The sequence below is a fragment of the Schistocerca piceifrons genome, chromosome 8 (genome assembly GCF_021461385.2).
Source record: "Schistocerca piceifrons isolate TAMUIC-IGC-003096 chromosome 8, iqSchPice1.1, whole genome shotgun sequence".
NCBI lineage: Eukaryota > Metazoa > Arthropoda > Insecta > Orthoptera > Acrididae > Schistocerca > Schistocerca piceifrons.
This window is the reverse complement of record NC_060145.1, coordinates 4,283,497-4,301,526: the sequence shown is the minus strand read 5'-3', so window position 1 is coordinate 4,301,526 and position 18,030 is coordinate 4,283,497. Positions and strand designations below refer to the sequence as shown.

The 18,030-nt window shown below is 45.3% G+C and overlaps 1 protein-coding gene across 1 annotated transcript in view; it reads right to left on the bottom strand.

The window, feature by feature from the left end:
• The window catches only part of LOC124711479 (glucose dehydrogenase [FAD, quinone]-like), a 92,380-nt gene that overhangs the window by 16,798 nt on the left and 57,552 nt on the right, over positions 1-18,030 (bottom strand). The window contains exon 6 of the mRNA XM_047241587.1: positions 13,908-14,218. Within this exon, the coding sequence (XP_047097543.1) occupies positions 13,908-14,218 (311 nt within the window). The remainder of the gene's footprint in view (positions 1-13,907; positions 14,219-18,030) is intronic.

Genomic DNA, 18,030 nt, shown 5'->3' with positions numbered 1-18,030 from the left:
TCTGTTTCATGATCTCGGTAACATGAATGAGTACGGCCAAATCGTGGTACGAAAACACTTCCATAATATCACAGAAGAACCTGTTGGTGCATTCGACGTCTTACATCATTTGGACAGAAGCAAAATCAGGACTCTTTTGAACACGCTACATGCTTCCAGTCACCTCCTATTCTTTTCCTGTATTGTCTGGCCCGTTTAAGATGTACAGCTTTGTATGATACAGTGACTGATCACCTTTGACGAAGTACCTGACTCCAAATGCCCATTGCATGCAATTCGCTTCGGGGTGTCTCTCGGAAACAGTGTGAGATGGGCCTGCACTGAGACCAGTAGTTCCTGTCGGATTTGGAGCCGCTCGAGGTGCAACACTCGTCTTTGGTTCGTGCCGATTAGTATCCTCTACCACTACTTCTCCTTCGCCGTGTAACGTGGATACGAGCGGTACACCAGTCCTTATGAACGCGTCATAAAGACCAACAGCAACAACCCCAATCCTGCGTGAAGGTTTCTTTTTTGTTGTTGTTGTTGTTGTTGTTAAGATTTGAATGTGACTCCAGAGAACGGTTCTTTAATTTGCGTACCCCACTGAAGTTGATCTGTGTGCACCACACAATGGCAATCTCAGGAAACTGCCCTTTCACGGGGTGTTTTCGGCCGTTCGGCAGGAGACGCGCCAACCATCGAACGGATGTCATGTCCAAAAATTCGTATACATTGTCGGACACTGCGTACTCGCATCTCTACAGTGTTAGCGAGACGTGCCTTCTGTCACCGTTTACTGAGTACTGGTGGGGATTACTCACAGAATCTCATCAATTGTAGAGGTATGTGAGAGCAATGAACGTTAGTCAATTCTCAAAAATTCAAAACCAGGGGTAAGACTTCGTTGATACAGCTTGTTGCTCCTTTTATTTATGTTTAATGTTTTAAAAGAACTATTGTTATTTTTTTAAAGAAGCAAATAATCACGTATCTCCGTAACACCCACAGCGCGCCGTATCAGTATTGGCTCTCCGGAAACATCGTAGTGTTTCAGCCACAACCATGCCATTTGCGTGGAACCACAACTTTAATAAAGCTTGTCGTATATGTGAAACCTATGTCTCCAGAGAATAGGAAACAGCAAAACAGATATCTACGTCTACACCTACATCCACCACTTTGGGGGTCCTTCTGCTCGCAAAAGGAGTGACGGTAAAACGAGTGTCTGTATGCTTCCATAACAGTCCTGATTTATCTCGTTTTCGCTGTTCTTACGCGAAATGTACGTCGGCAGCTGCAGAATCTTTCGGTTCTCTTAATGCTGCCAATAACGTTCCGCGTAAAGAAAGACTCTCTCCATCCAGGGATTCCCATCTCCGTAATACTTGTGGGTTGATCGAACCAGTCGGTAAAGCTTCTAGCAGCACGCCTCTGAATTGCTTCAATGTTTCCATTAATCCGACCTCTGCTGGACCCGAGCATTCGAACAGTACTCAAGAATGTGTCGTGCAAGTGTTCGGTAAGCGGTCTCGTTTTCACCTGTACATGAGCCACGCTTTCCTAAAATTCTCCCGATCAACCAAAGTCTACAATTCACTTTCCCTACAACCGACTGCACCTGCTCGATCCATTTCAGTCCCACTTCATTCCTTCCACTCATTTCCCCCCTTTCCCCCAGAGCATTCCCCACCACAGACAATGGCACACGCGCCTACAAAACAATCCAGTGGATATCGAAATACACACAGATAACGCAACGCAAACAAAAGACGACCGAAAAAGACAGCTACAGTCGACAATACTACAAACAGTTCAAAGTTCACACAAACTTCCAACACACGTTTTCGGTGAAATATGCTCCTAGAATTCCATGGCGACACAGGTGAGAACAAGAGCCCCTCCGTCACCCCCCCCCCCTCCCCAAAAAAGAAGATAAGCAGAACCGAACAACAGTTTAACCTAACCTCACTAAAAAAAGTAATACTGTAGTGTAGCTGAAAACACGTTTATTATATACATAAAACATGTATTACAGGGTGGTTTGCAAGTAAAAAAAGCGAAATGCGTTTGGCATAAAAACAAACAGCCTCTTATTTAGTTGCATAGGCAGATCCCGTCTCTAAGAGAATATAAATAACAGTATAGAAACAATTAAGGAACTACGGAAAGCATAAAAGAAGGTGCTAAAAGAAATATGCGTCAAACCACTGCAGTCACGTGAATGAAGGAATGTTGGTCGTTCATATTTACTGAGAACTGCCTAAAAGCTAGGTTGAATTTTTACAGAGGTGATAAGCAGTGAAAAACCGACATGGGCCGTGTTGATGCGACCTTTCCAGGTACAACAGTCACAAGTGCAGATTTTGATGTACTGGCTACTTGCAATTAAAGAGCAGCTACTCACATAGGTCCAGTGTGGAATGTAATTACCTTACGGCAGCGAAACTTGGTAGATAGTCTAATGGACCAATACTGAACCGATTTACACTGGAAAAAAATTAATTCCAATTGTGGCCACCAGGCGCAAATCTGGTGCTGTGAATGCAAGGAAGAGTATAGAAATTTTTTCATATGTAATGGATTAAGAACGAGGCGTGAGCATAAGAGGTCAAACAAGTGAGGAAGGGGCAATGTTGATTTTATTATGAACCGCCGCTTACACAATTTGTTCAACATGAGCAACGGACACGTTGACGAGACGCTGTACAGCGCCAGATTTGCACCTAGTGGCCAGAACTGCAAAATTGGAAATAATGTTTTTGCAACGTCAATCGATTCTGCATCAGTGCTTTAGCATATCTGCCAAGTTTCGCTGCCGTACAATAATTACAGTCCACATCCTACCCCCGTGAGCAGCTGCACTTTAATTACAACGACCTGGTAGTAATGCGTTTAATAAAGATCTTAGCTTTGAAGATTTTTCGGGCCGTATGATTTTACGGTTGTTGAAGATAATTCTCCGCTTAAAGTTGTACTCGTATCACGAATACCTTGTCATTTTATTGTGTCTTCACGAAATTTGTTAGGATTCAGGTAGTCGCCTTTGAGAACAGTTGTTAGTTGTTAATATGAAAAGAGACTACAAACGTTGTTAAATAAGAATAGACCATACAATCTTAAATATAGTTGAAATTGCTCCGAGCAATGAGTTCTTCGAAATGTTAAGAGTACAGCGAAGTCCGATCCAAATGCGAATTTGGAATCTATAGATTTGGTAGCAAATGCTCGAGGACACTAGAAGAAAGTAATACGAAAATGTCGATGTTCGCTATGAACATGTCCTGATATAATAGTGGTCCTGTTAGGACGAGGTAAGTAACGAAGCGGATGGATTTTAATGTCTCGTCCGTCACGAAACGATGCAGTCGGTACATAAAATCGCAGTTGTGGCCACGGGAATTTGTGATCTCAGTGAGGGAAACACGCCATCACTGCGCTTAAGCGATGCAGAGAAGCGACAGCAATTCTGAATCAGAATGTCAGGGTTGAGACTCTGCCCGCATGTCTGTTTTTGGAAGCGTAAACATTATCACGAGAGGTTGTCTCGTTTGCTCTATACAGGCGCTGACTAAGGTAACGGTTGTGTGATTCCTGCGAGCGGGGGTGTTCCTCTTACAACTACCGGAAACATTTTCGGTACTCGCCTTACGGCCAGGGGAAGAGTCTGCTGGCGGAGCTACGTTACTGCCTGGCGGCTGCAGAGTGCCGCAGTATTCCCCGCGCAGCGGACGGGACGGGGTGGAAGTAAGACGGGCGCTCCTGCCCCCCCAGTAGCGGTGCTCGTTAACGGCCTTTGGACCGGACCCTGTTTTTGTGTCTGTCCAGTTTCCCTCGGCGGCTGGTGCGTTTCCCGTGGTAAACAAGTGTACGCAAGCAGCACGAAGACTGGCGCTGAAGCTCGCCGCTGTCCTAGCGTTGTCTACAGCTTCCGTTACGAAACAAGCTTGACGACATTCTTCAGATATAACACAGACATCGGTATCGATTCTGCAAAAGCCTCCTAGCTGCGTGAGGCAGACGGTTCCACTGCGATTTCCGCGCTTTGGCGTCCCGTTCGCGAATGATTCACGGGAAAGACAGCCGACAAGCCTCCGGTTGAGATTTAATTTCTCTGATTTTTCCGTCGTGGTCATTCCGCGAGATGTGTGTGCGAGGAAGTAAGGATGGCAAAGACTGATACGCGTATTTCGACTCGGAATAAACGGTTCTTTTTTTGTCTGGTCTCGATTACAACAGTCTTCTTAAAAAAAAAAAAAAAAAAAAAATTACGATTAACCTATCATCGTAAATTTACAATCAGATTGTTCGGAAACACTCAAATGCATGTGGCGATGGTGGTATGATGTGGACTTGGGAACAAAGTAATAATATTTCTTAGTTTTAAAGACTTGTGGTTGAAAAAATGTGTTTGCCAACGTATCAGTTGTATACATAATAATGACAACTTCTTAGCCTTTTTCATTAGGACTTTGTATCCTTTAAATTATGCAGACTATTATGTTCAACACAAAATGGAAATTGCTGGTAAGGACTATGGGACCAAATTGCTGAGGTCGTCGGTCCCTAGGCATACACACTAACTAAACGAACTTACACTAAGGACAATACACACACCCATGCCCGAGGGAGGACTCGAACCTCCGACCGGGGAAGCCGCACGAATCGTGAAAGACGCCTCAGATCGCACGGCTACCCCGCGCACCTGTTCAACACATTACCCAAGGAGAAGTTAAGCTTCTCCCACCATGTTCTATGCTCTATTAACTCGCGAGAATGCAGCTGGATAAATTCGTCAGCAGTCCGATAATTCCGCATGTAAATCTGTCATTTTGAAGGCACGAACTGGAGAAGACCCTAAAAGCACAGTAACTGTTACTTGTCGAGATATCGACGGTTTTCGACGTTACCGGTCAGTATTCCCTCGAGTTATTAGCAGATGATGGTTAATTGTTTGCTTGTTCAATATTATAAATGCGGTCTCTCACTGTAATATCGAGCTTGTTACTTAACACTCGTAAGGCCGGTTAAGAGCGAAAGATATGGCAACTTACGGACCATTTTTACAACAGTCTTTCACATTAGTCTTTCCTACCACTAATTCTTTTTTACACGCACTGATTACACTTTAGTCACACACACACACACACACACACACACACACACACACACACACTCACACTACACATTTTGAAAAATTGTATTGAGTTGAAGCATTTGTCAAGCAAATATAATGATTTCGGGTTTTGCTTGAAGTTAATTTTGTTGTGTATTAAATTTTTATTTATAATGCAATTCAAATTGCAATAAATGGTAATTATTGCAAGCAGTTACAATGACCTTGTCGTTAGACAATTGTCATTTTGAGGAAAAATTTACTTCACGTCTTCACAGAGCTGTGTCAGCTGTTCTCGCCTCCCGACGTCACGCAGAGTAAATCTGTGGAGCAGTGGACGCAACGTCGTCAAGACGTGAATGAATATTTCTCTCATGACGACTGATCGAAATTGCTTTTAGTGTTTATTATTCCCCTCGTAGATTTGAACGTATAGTACAATGTACCGCAGGCAAACGAGCCCGACTGTTGTCCGCAGCAACGCAGTCCAGCAGCGTGGACTTCAAATGTTGCCGTGGACTGTTTGGTCGCTCTGCGCTGTGGCGCATGCACAGTTCCCATCCCGTCTTTCAAAATTCTTTACATTGACGAAGTTCTTAACCCTTGAAGCCTGCATAACTGTAACACGTTTTTATGATTTTGGGCATTCATCATTCTCATGGAGCACTTCAAAACATCGTTGTTAAAACCAACCATTTGTGTTGCAGGTTGCATGAGATTTCGATTTTTGTCAGGCGACACAAAACCAACGGTTATAGAGTTCCTACAGCTCTGACACTTTAGTTTACAATTTTCTTCGCAGTTCTCTTCGCGACACCACATGATTCTGGAGTCCGTTCTTGTGTTTTCAAATGTTTGCCGTAGGAGACCTGCTTTCAAATTCACGCTTGAAAAACTTATAAATGCGGTAAATAATCCGCCTTGCCTGCTTGTGAAGCACTTCACATTTATTGCCGTCACGTGACTTTTTCTTGATTGCACTCAAACAATTATAGATATACATTCACCGCTATACTGCTGCAAGAAAAAAAGGGGGAAAAATTGACAGTTGAATAAGTAATCCGGTTGTTGTTAAGTACGGCAACAGAGCAGCATGTGTGAACCAGATTCTCACTGTCTAGCTGTAACTCGCCGCTAGCTGCTCGGAAAGAGAATGAATGTTATTGGCTGTCAGTGACTAGTGAAGGGGGATGCGCAGAACAGCCGAAAATTGGGCCGCCTTCTTACATGACGCGAACGATAGTACGCTACTGGCCGTTAAAATTGCTACACCAAGAAGCAATGCAGAAAATAAACGGGTGTTCATTGGACAAATATATTACACTAGAAATGACATGTGATCACATTTTCACGCAATTTGGGTACATAGATCCTGAGAAATCAGTACCCAGAACAACCACTTCTGGCCGTAATAACGGCCTTGATACACCTGGGCATTGAGTCAAACACAGCTTGGATGGCGTGTACAGGTACAGCTGCCCATGCAGCTTCAACACGATCCCGCAGTTCATGAGGAGTAGTGACTGGCGTATTGTGACGAGCCAGTTGCTTAGCCACCATTGACCAGACGTTTTCAATTGGTGAGAGATCTGGAGAATGGGCTGGGGAGGGCAGCAGTCGAACATTTTCTGTATCCAGAAAGGCCCGTACAGGACCTGCAACATGCGGTCGTGCATTATCCTGCTGAAATGTAGGGTTTCGCAGGGATCGAATGAAGGGTAGTGCCACGGGTCGTAACACATCTGAAATGTACCGTCCACTGTTGAAAGTGCCGTCAATGCGAGCAAGAGGTGACCGAGACGTGTAACCATTGGCACCCCATACCATCACGCCGGGTGATACGCCAGTACGGCGATGACTAATACTCGCTTCCAATGTGCGTTTACGGCGATGTCGCCAAACACGGATGCGAACATCATGATGCTGCAAACAGAACCTGGATTCATCCGAGAAAATGACGTTTTGCCATTCGTGCACCCAGGTTCGTCGTCGAGTACACCATCGCAGGCACTCTGTCTGTGATGCAGCGTCAAGGGTAACCGCAGCCACGGTCTCTGAGCTGATAGTCCGTGCTGCTGCAAACGTCGTCGAACTGTCTGTGCAGATGGTTGTTATCTTGCAAACGTCCCCATCTCTTGACTCATGGATCGAGACGTGGCTGCACGATCCGTTACAGCCATGCGGATAAGATGCTCGTCATCTCGACTGCTACTGATACGAGGCCGTTGGGATCCAGCACGGCATTCCGTATTACCCTCCTGAACCCACCGATTCCATATTTTGCTAACAGTCAATGGATCTCGACGAACGCGAGCAGCAATGTCGCGATACGATAAACAGCAATCGAGATAGGCTACAATCCGACCTTTATCAAAGTCGGAAACGTGATGGTACGCATTTCTTCTCCTTACACGAGGCATCACAACAACGTTTCACCAGGCAACGCCGGTCAACTGCTGTCTGTGTATGAGAAATCGGTTGGAAACTTTCCTCGTGTCAGCGCGTTGTAGGTGTCGCCACCGGCGCCAACCTTGTGTGAATGCTCTGGAAAGCTAATCATTTGCATTGCACAGAATCTTCTTCCTGTCGGTTAAATTTCGCTTAGCACGTCATCTTCGTGGTGTAGCAATTTTAATGGCCAATAGTGTACTACTCGCAGACTATTACTTGCCATCTGGTGGGGGGACGGGGTGGCTGGTAGAGCGACGGCAGCAGGAAGAGGTGCAGTGCGTAGTGTGTGTGTGTATGTGTGGCGGAAGGGGGTGGGGAGGGGGGGGGGGGGAAGAGTGCTGTGAAGGGACGACACACTCCGGCTCCATGTATTGTAAGCACGTGGTGCAGGCAACACAAACTTTCTCTTCGAGTTTCCACGAAAGCAGCACTGCGCGCAATGGATGTAATCGTCAATAAAATATTTTGTAGTAGCGAAACTGAGATCACTATTTGTAGTGAAATGTAAAATTAAGAAATCAAGGGAAATAGCGCAACAAAACAGATACCAACAGCACAGTTCTGTGACAAAGCAGACAACAACGCAGTCAGCGCCAGTTAATAGTAAGCTACACACATGGCGAGCAACATTGATAAATCAGTACGGCTGCTAGCAAGAACTACACGGAAAAGCGTGTCCTCTTTTTCGGATATGAGTGCACAGGTATTTGCAAAAGCTGTATCTAAGAATTGCTGAGAAGCGTCTCTGTGGAATTAAACACAGTCAAAGGTGGCTGATGTTTATCATCCGAAGTTACGAAGAGCTACATTTTGAGAAATTCTGAAGTGACAATTGCAATGGAAAAATTTGTGTCAAAGAACCACATGACTCCATCAATAGTTGACGTACCTTATATCTGGTGAATATTCTGAAAAACAACTGAAATGATTCAATCCTAAGAAGAACAACAAACTTGATCACATGCTGATGAATTGACTGCAAAGTGCGACCAATGAGTTCATCAAGTTCGTACGGAAACTGATATGCATGTTTCATGGAAATACTGCAGTAGAAAGAGGCTTTTCTGTTAATAAGTAAGTCTTAGTTGATAAGTTAGAAGAAGATAAAATTATAGCAGGACGAAGTGTTTACAATGCAATACAATCGTTAGGTGGTTTATTTACTAGTGAGGTGCTACTGAATGTGGACATTACAAATGCAACGATATTAGCTGTGAGGAATGCTACATCAAAAATAGTAGAAGCCTTAAAAGAGAAGAAATCTGATGAAAATGAAGGGGACAATCTTAAAAGAACGGTTCAAATAATAAAAGAGCTTAAAAATTAACAAAAAGATTATGGAAAAGGCAAAAGTAGCAGCTGAAGTTTTAGATGTTGAAATCTGAAGTTTAGCCGAGAGACTTAAATACTGAATCTTATATTGTGAAGTTTAACATTTGTCACAAATTTAGTACCCTTAGAATTGTTATACTGTCTGAAGGAAAATTGTAAGTTTTCACGACATTACTATGTTAACAGTCTGTATTTTAATTGATGTGACGTGAGAGTTCAATGTTTCACAGCATCTGACGGATAGTATACTACCAGTCATACATAATTACATTATTCATGCTCGAATACAGTTCGAGCGATGCAAGAATAATTACATTCAGCTTTCATTTCAACCAGCTCTCAGGTTCATAAGAAAATTTTTTGTCATTGTAGCACACACATTTCGAGAGGTCATGAATATAACTAAGGAGTTAATGAAAAACTCACGAAAACGACACGAATTTGATCCTCCGAAAATCTGTGCACACCCTGTTACTGCGCTGATGTCGCTTGTACGGCGGGAATGAAATCAGTCTCGGATCGTTTTGGCCGTACGATGCACGTAAATGTTCACGACAGCCAATCACACAGGAGCGTGTGCACTCCCAAAGCACTGCTGCTCAGTGTAATCGATGTTTAAAGGGGCACAAAAAGCTTCAATAGTCGGAAGTGATCAAAGTTCTCGCGTACCATCACGTACGTGAGTTGTTGGATAGAAGCTAAGAATTAAATACACTGAAGAGCCAAAGAAACTGGTACACCTGCCCAATATCGTGTAGCCCGACCGCGAGCACGCGCAACACGATGTGACATGGACTCGACTAATGTCTGAACTATTGATGGAGGGAACTGACACCATGGATCCTGCTGGGCTGTCCATAAATCCGTAAGAGTACGAGGGCGTGGAGATCTCTTCTGAACAGCACGTTGGAAGGCATCCCAGATATGCTCAAGCGGACGTTTTAAACTAAGAAGAGTGTCCCTGGAGCTACTCTGTAGCAATTCTGGACGTATGGGTTGTCGCATTGTCCTGATGGAATTGCCCAAGTCCGTCTGAATGCACAATGGACATGACCGTATGCAGGTAATCAGATAGGATGCTTACATACGTGTCACGTGTCACAGTCGTATCTAGACGTATCAGGGGTCCCATATGATTCCAACTGCACATCTCTCACACCATTACAGAGCTTGAACAGTCCCCTGCTGACATGAAGAGATCATGAATTCATGAGGTTGTCTCCACACCCGTACACGTCCATCCGCTCGATACAATTTGAAACGAGACTTGTCCGACCAGACAGCAAGTTTCCAACCATCAACAGTCCGATGTCGGTGTTGACAGGCCCAGGCGGGGCGTAAAGCTTTGTGTCGTGCAGTCATCAAGGGTACACGAGTGGGCCTTCGGCTCCGAAAGCCCCTATTGATGATGTTTCGCTGAATGGCTCGCACGCTGTCACTTGTTGATGGCCCAGCATTGAAATCTGCAGCAATTTGCGGAAGAATTTCACTTCTTTCACTTTGAACGATTCTCTTCAGTCGTCGTTGGTCCCGTTCTTGCAGTATCTTTTTCCGGCCGCAGCGATGTGGGATATGTTTTATCGGATTCCCGATATTCACAGTACACTCATGAAATGGTCATACGGGAAAATCCCCACTTCATCGCTACCTCGGAGATGTTCCATCGCTCGTGAACAGACTATAACACCGCGTTCAGACTCACTTAAATCTCGATAACCTGCCATTGTAACAGCAGTAACCGATCTCACAACTGCGCCAGACACTTGTCTTACATAGGCGTTGCCGACCGCAGCGCAGTATTCTGTCTGTTTAAATATCTCTGAATTTGAATACGCATGCCTCTACAAGTTTGTTTGGCGCTTCGGTGTAGTTTGTACTGATATCGCAAAACACGGCTTCAATTTTTTTCACAATAAATAATTTAATTGCAGGACGTACTGTGATGTGTCTTGTTGGTGCAAACAGCCATTATCGGTGACTAAGACCTATGTTCCTTACGTCATACGTAATGGGTGATAGCAGCACCACCTCTCTATAGGAGGTACTGGTGATAGCCTCCAGCCGGGGGCTCCATTAGAAATTTATGACGGGTTGCCAATTACAACCAGAAACAATAATACACTGCACTTGAGCTGAGATGGAAATGGAAGTGAGCGTTTGGCCGGGAGGCCCCTTGCGGGGCAGATCCGGCCGCCTTGGTGCAGGTCTTATTACATTCGACGCCACATATTGGGCGACCTGCGCGCCGGATGGGGATGAAATGATGATGAAAACAACACGACACCCAGTCCCTGAGAGGAGAAAATCCGCGACCCAGCCGGGAATCGAAGCCGGGCGCGTAGGACGGCAATCCGTCACGCTCACCACTCAGCTATCGGGGCGAACACTTGAGCTGAGATTACAGTACTAATTTCCTCACAAATAAATTGCAGGTGTTTCAGAAACACTGTGAACTATTTTGATTCTGTGTTTTCAGCCGCAGGCAGTCGTGTAATGATATTTTTGTGTATTATTTGTTTTTATTATATGAGAGTCGCTCCAAGCGTTCCGGACTTCTTTCCATCATCTGGTGCCTCTTTGTGTTTAAATCTGACGTAAAACATAGTCAGACCACAGATCAATATGAAGCGGCGCGGCTGGTGTTACAAGGACGCTTTGTCTACCGTCCTTTAAAGCCATGCCGTAGCCCAACAATAAGATTACAAATAATTTTCAGTGTTCCCGAGCCTTAGCCAGTGAAGCTCACATTTAGTAAACACTTCTTGGTTTCACATGTACACCCTTTTCAGACATACGTGGCTCAGATTCTGATCCAGTTATACATACATCTCTAATCTGTAATTGAGGGGCGTGATCGTCAATAGATAGCGTTTTCACCCCATTCTTTGAAAATGATAAACAGGCTTGCGCTCCGGATAGAGTAGCGGCACTGAATCATCGTCCGGAGTGAAGACTGCAACAACAGCTTTGAGAACACATTACTTTTGATGTGTAAGACGTAGGTCGTTGCCGTTTTATGTCAACATTGCATAACATTAGGTGAAGGTGTAGTAAAAATTACTTATGGGTCATAGTTTTATTATTTTTTGTGTAAAAGATGAATTCTTAATGCACTTTGCTTTCGGCACCTTGATGTGGGACATCGTGCGTCATATAGTGATTAAATGACACAAATTATTTCCACAGTTACACTCCAGAGTATAAGATGGGAGGCATAAAACATTTCTATGGATGTTGAGAGAAGCCTGTCAGTTTGATATTAGACAATTATGCCTCAGGTAATAGTAGCGAAAAATTAATGCGCATTCAAAATTGATCTTGTTGGCAAATTGTTGTAATAATTAAAGTATCATAGAAGAATATAAAACTATCATAGAAGAATATAATTTCTACATACTGTTTTACTTCATGTCATGCAGAGTTGACATAAAACTACAATGTTATGTGTTTTAGAGATCAGTAATGGGTTTTCAGTGTATGGAGTGAAAATTCTACCTGTTGACGTTCGGATCCCCTTAAAAGGATGAGTTAATTTTTTTGTTTGATATTGTATTACAACTAAAACAGTGGGTCCTTACAGCGCTCTGCGCTACTTCCTCGCCTTCAGTGGTGAGTTGCACTTTAACTGGGACATTTGTGACTTCAGTATCGTTACCCTGAAATTGCAGCACCGGATAATATACCCAGCTACATCTGCAAAAGCAGACAGACTGCTACAATAAATCAAGTTAGGGTGCTCTTTTTTTTTTTTTTTTTTTTTTTTTTTTTTTTTTTTTTTTTTTTTTTTTTTTTTTTGCAGCGTATAGACGTGATTTATCTTAGAGTTACGAACAATAAGGCAGCAGATGATGGACGAAAGTTCAAGACCCGTGGTGGTAAGCAAATAAGAATTGATAATGTTATGCGCTGGTTGCGGCCATAAACGGCTAGCTTAAAGTGATTTATTTCAGCATACGCTAGAGAACGGTTAGTTCGGCGCGGAACACTTCATGGAGGAAACATGTATGCCCTTGTCTTCCTCTGAGTTTCTGTTTGCTCCGTCTGTTCATATAACAGGGCGCACTGCCGGCTGGAGTGGCCGAGCAGTTCTAGGTGCTACAGTCCGGAACCGCGCGACCGCTACGGTCGCAGGTTCGAATCCTGCCTCGGGCATGGATGTGTGTGCTGTCCTTAGGTTAGTTAGGTATAAGTAGTTCTAAGTTCTAGGGGACTGATGACCACAGATGTTAATTCGCAAAGTGCTCAGAGCCAGAGTCCCCGGCACGAATCCGCCCGGCGGACTTGTGTCGAGGTCCGGTGTGCCGGCCAGTCTGTGGATGAGTTTTAGTCGGTCTTCAATCTGCCTCGGCGAATGTGGGCTGGTTCCCCTTACTCCGCCTCAGCTACACTATGTCGGCGAATGCTGCGCAAACAAGATCTCCTCGTACGCGTACACCACCATTACTCTACCACGCAGTCATAAGGGTTACACTCGTCTGGTGTGAGACGTTCCCTGAGGGAGAGGGAGGGGGGGGGGGGTGTCCACCGTGGGCCGAACAGCACAATAACGCTGGTGGGGTGAAGTGTGGACTGTGGTAGTGGTTGTGGGGTTGTGGACCACTGCGGCTGCGGCGAGGATGGAGCCTCTCCGTTGTTTCTAGGCCCCCGGTTAACATACAATACACACAATACACACTCAGCTGAGAATGGCATGCTGTTTTGTTTGGTGGAAAGTCTTCCTTTACTCTCATGCTGGAAAATTGAACAGACAGATAATTATATTACTAGGCGATGGCGTCGAATTGTATTGAAAGGTTTTTGGAAGTCAAGACACACTACCCAGCATGAACCTGAATTCTGCTGTTTACTACGTTCGTGAACTCACGAACGTGCAAACAAGCTGGGTTTAAGAAGTTCGGTGCTCGTGGAAAGTGTGCCGATATCTACTTAGGAGTAGTTCAATCTCCAGAGAAATAGGCTGGCTGAGACGTGGCCACGCGGCGTGGTAAGATAAGAGACGCGTGCAGACTCGGGACGGCGGTGTACTCACGGGTCGTCGTGGAGCGGCGTGTGGACGTAGCCGACGGCCTCGACGCCGCCGGGCACGGTGAGCGGGCCGGTGCCGTTGAAGAGGTACTGCAGGATGACGGCCGGCTGCTGCATGCGGCTCTCCACGAAGGCGACGCTGTCGTTGACGAGGAAGGTGAGCCCCAGGTAGGTGACGTGCTCCTGCAGGTTCTCGCCCACGCCGGGCGCGTCCACCACCACGGGGATGCCGAGCGAGCGCAGGTGCTCCGCGGGACCGATGCCGGACAGCATCAGCAGCTGCGGCGTGTTGAGCGCGCCCGCCGACAGGATCACCTGCGGGTGTGGGCGTCCCAGATGTGCGCTACGGATGCTCAGCCGCCGCGCTAACAAAGGAGCCACGAGGCGCGCACATACACAGACATACACAAAGCAGAGCAAATCCTCTCCGAATGTGGAGGTCACTGGGTACAGTCGAGTGCAGTGCTATATATACTACACGTCCCGATCAGTGCATTTGGGCTAGGCGGTGGCATCGGTGCTGCATTCACAATCTATTTTAGAACACACAATGAGATGTTATGTCATGATCGCATGTATAGATCTGACCTCAAATCGAAAGGATTCCGAAAAGTGACGAGGGAGTAGATATACAGGGTGTTCCAAAAAGTTACGGCCAAACTTTCAGGAAACATTCCTCACACACTAAGAAAGAAAATATGTTATGTGGACATGTGTCCGGAAACACTTACTTTCCATGTTAGAGCTCATTTTATTACTTCTCTTCAAATCACATTAATCATGAAATGGAGACACACAGCAACAGAATGTACCAGCGTGACTTCAAACACTTTGTTACAGGAAATGTTCAAAACGTCCTCCGTTAGCGAGGATGCATGCATCCACCCTCCGTCGCATGGAATCCCTGATGCGCTGATGCAGCCCTAGAAAATGGCGTATTGTATCACAGCCGTCCACAATACGAGCACGAAGAGTCTCTACATTTGGTACCGTGGTTGCGTAGACAAGAGCTTTCAAATGCCCCCATAAATGAAAGTCAAGAGGGTTGAGGTCAGGAGAGCGTGGAGGCCATGGAATTGGTCCGCCTCTACCAATCCATCGGTCACCGAATCTGTTATCGAGAAGCGTACGAACACTTCGACTGAAATGTGCGAGAGCTCCATCGTGCATGAACCACATGTGTGTCGTACTTGTAAAGGCACATGTTCTAGCAGCACAGGTAGAGTATCCCGTATGAAATCATGATAACGTGCTCCATTGAGCGTAGGTGGAAGAACATGGGGCCCAATCGAGACATCACCAACAATGCCTGCCATAACGTTCACAGAAAATCTGTGTTGATGACAGGATTGCACAACTGCGTGCGGATTCTCGTCAGCCCACACATGTTAAATGTGAAAATTTACAATTTGATCACGTTGTAATGAAGCCTCATCTGTAAAGAGAACATTTGCACTGAAATGAGGATTGACACGTTGTTGGATGAACCATTCGCAGAAGTGTACCCGTGGAGGCCAATCAGCTGCTGATAGTGCCTGCACACGCTGTACATGGTACGGAAACAACCCGTAGCACTCCCCATACAGTGACGTGGTCGACGTTATCTTGTACAGCAACAACTTCTCTGACGCTGACATTAGGGTTATCGTCAACTGCACGAAGAATTGCCTCGTCCATTGCAGGTGTCCTTGTCGTTCTAGGTCTTCCGCAGTCGCGAGTCATAGGCTGGAATGTTCCGTGCTCCCTAAGACGCCGATCAATTGCTTCGAACGTCTCCCTGTCTGGACACCTTCGTTCTGGAAATCTGTCTCGATACAAACGTACCGCGCCACGGCTATTGCCCCGTACTAATCCATACATCAAATGGGCATCTGCCAACTCCGCATTTGTAAACATTGCACTGACTGCAAAACCACGTTCGTGATTAACACTAACCTGTTGATGTTACGTACTGATGTGCTTGATGCTAGTTCTGTAGAGCAATGAGTCGCATGTCAACACAAGCACCGAAGTCAACATTACCTTCCTTCAATTGGGCCAACTGGCGGTGAATCGAGGAAGTACAGTACATACTGACGAAATTAAAATGAGCTCTAACATGGAAATTAAGCGTTTCCGGACACATGTCGACATAACATCTTTTCTTTGTGTATGAGGAATGTTTCCTGAAAGTTTGGCCGTAACTTTTTGTAACACCCTGTATATTGACCGAATATAGAGCGGAATTTGGTCAAAGACTTTACCTTTTGGTTCGCGCCAAGCAATTTGAATATGGGACCAGGTATGCTGTAACAGGAGGAGTCCGGGAAAACGTAGACATTTAAACGAAGCGAATAAGGGGGCAGTCGATTTCTTCCCATTGAGGCAGGATTATACTGTATGTCTATTGAGGCACCAGTCATTGTAGATGCATAAGTCACGTGACATAGCCTGCGTTCTACTCGTATACAGCTACGTGTTCCGTATGTGTGTTAAGGCACTGTCTGCCTCCCGGAGTGGCCGATAGGTTCTAGGCGCTACAGTCTGGAAGCGCGCGACCGCTACGGTCGCAGGTTCGAATCCTGCCTCGGGCATGGATGTGTGTGAGGTCCTTAAGTTAGTTAGGTGTAAGCAGTTCTAAGTTCTAGGGGACTTATGACCACAGATGTTAAGTCCCATAGTGCTCAGAGCCATTTGAACCATTTTTTTGACTCGTTTACAGATACGAGAGTGCGTGAAATATGATTCACTTGTGGGTGTGAGCCTATGCAAGTATGTGTTTGAATGGATGTAATTTCTAAAATCTAGCGTACGGCTAGAGATCTGAGAAGTCGGTGTATATTTTTCTTCTTAGGACCTCAATCAGCACACCATGTACTACTACTGTCTGTCATCGCCTATAACTCAGCGAATATATCGCGGAACACCTGGTATGGTCTCGAGACAGAATGCGTTGCTATAACTAATAAAATATGTAGTTGCGTGCGGTGTGATGGAGCTGCAAATAGCGATTGCATACCACGTTCCTTAGCTCAATGACTTTCAAAGTTCATTGAGTTTATCGCGAGGTTGCATCGTTGGCTCTTAATACAGTGTGACGGTTTTTCCAGAAAACACCGCCTAATTCAGAGGTAATGTCGTACCTCGATTCGTAAAGCGCTTATAGGTTTTAACATGGATACTTGGGCGCACCTGTAGAACCATGACTGATTGTGAGAGTAACATGGAGTAGTTGTTGGGATGGGGATTTTTTCTTTAACATCCGCTAGATTACGTCAAGGGCTCAGTGGTAGGACTCGAAAGAACAACTTAAGAGACACGCACAGATATGGTTGATTTTCGATCTGTATTATTTGGTATGGTATGCATACAGTTATTGACGAGGCAATGTTATACTTAGTATTAGTGCTGGGTGTGTGATATGTTCGCATTTGAGCATCAGGTTTATAAAGTATATGTGTTTGTGTAAAGGAAATGTCTGTGTGCTGTTGTAGGGAGTGTATGGATTTGACTTGGAGTACTGTAATAGCGAAAGAAAGAGTATGTCTAGTTGTAAGGAAGGTACAGCGATTTCCAGAGCCACAGCCAACAAGAGGGTGTATTTCCGATACTTCGCTCATTCTCGAATACCGTTCAAAAATGGTTCAAATGGCTCTGACCACTATGGGACTTAACATCTGAAGTCATCAGTCCCCTAGAACTTAGAACTACTTAAACCTAACCAACCTAAAGACATCACACACATCCATGCCCGAGGCAGGATTCGAACCTGCGACCGTAGCAGTCGCGCGGTTCCGGACTGAGGCGCCTAGAACCGCTCGGCCACAACGGCCGGCAATACCGATCAGTTGCGACGTCGATTGTAAGATTTAATTTTAAGTATAATGATAAAGATATATACGACTGGTTTTCCGGAATGAGTCCGGGTATGAAAAGTCCGTGGTGGTATTGATTCGCGTTCCCACGTTAGTGGTAGCAGTCTTCCTAATGCAGATGCCTCTTGGAGTGTTAACTTTACCATCTTCTAGACGACCGAATAGTATGTGCTGGGCGGCTTTCGTTATCAAGTGTAACTTTGAGAAGATGGTGCGCTTGTGGTGGGGCGTTATTCCCTCCAATGTAAGTTGTTCGGTCGATTGCTTCTGCAC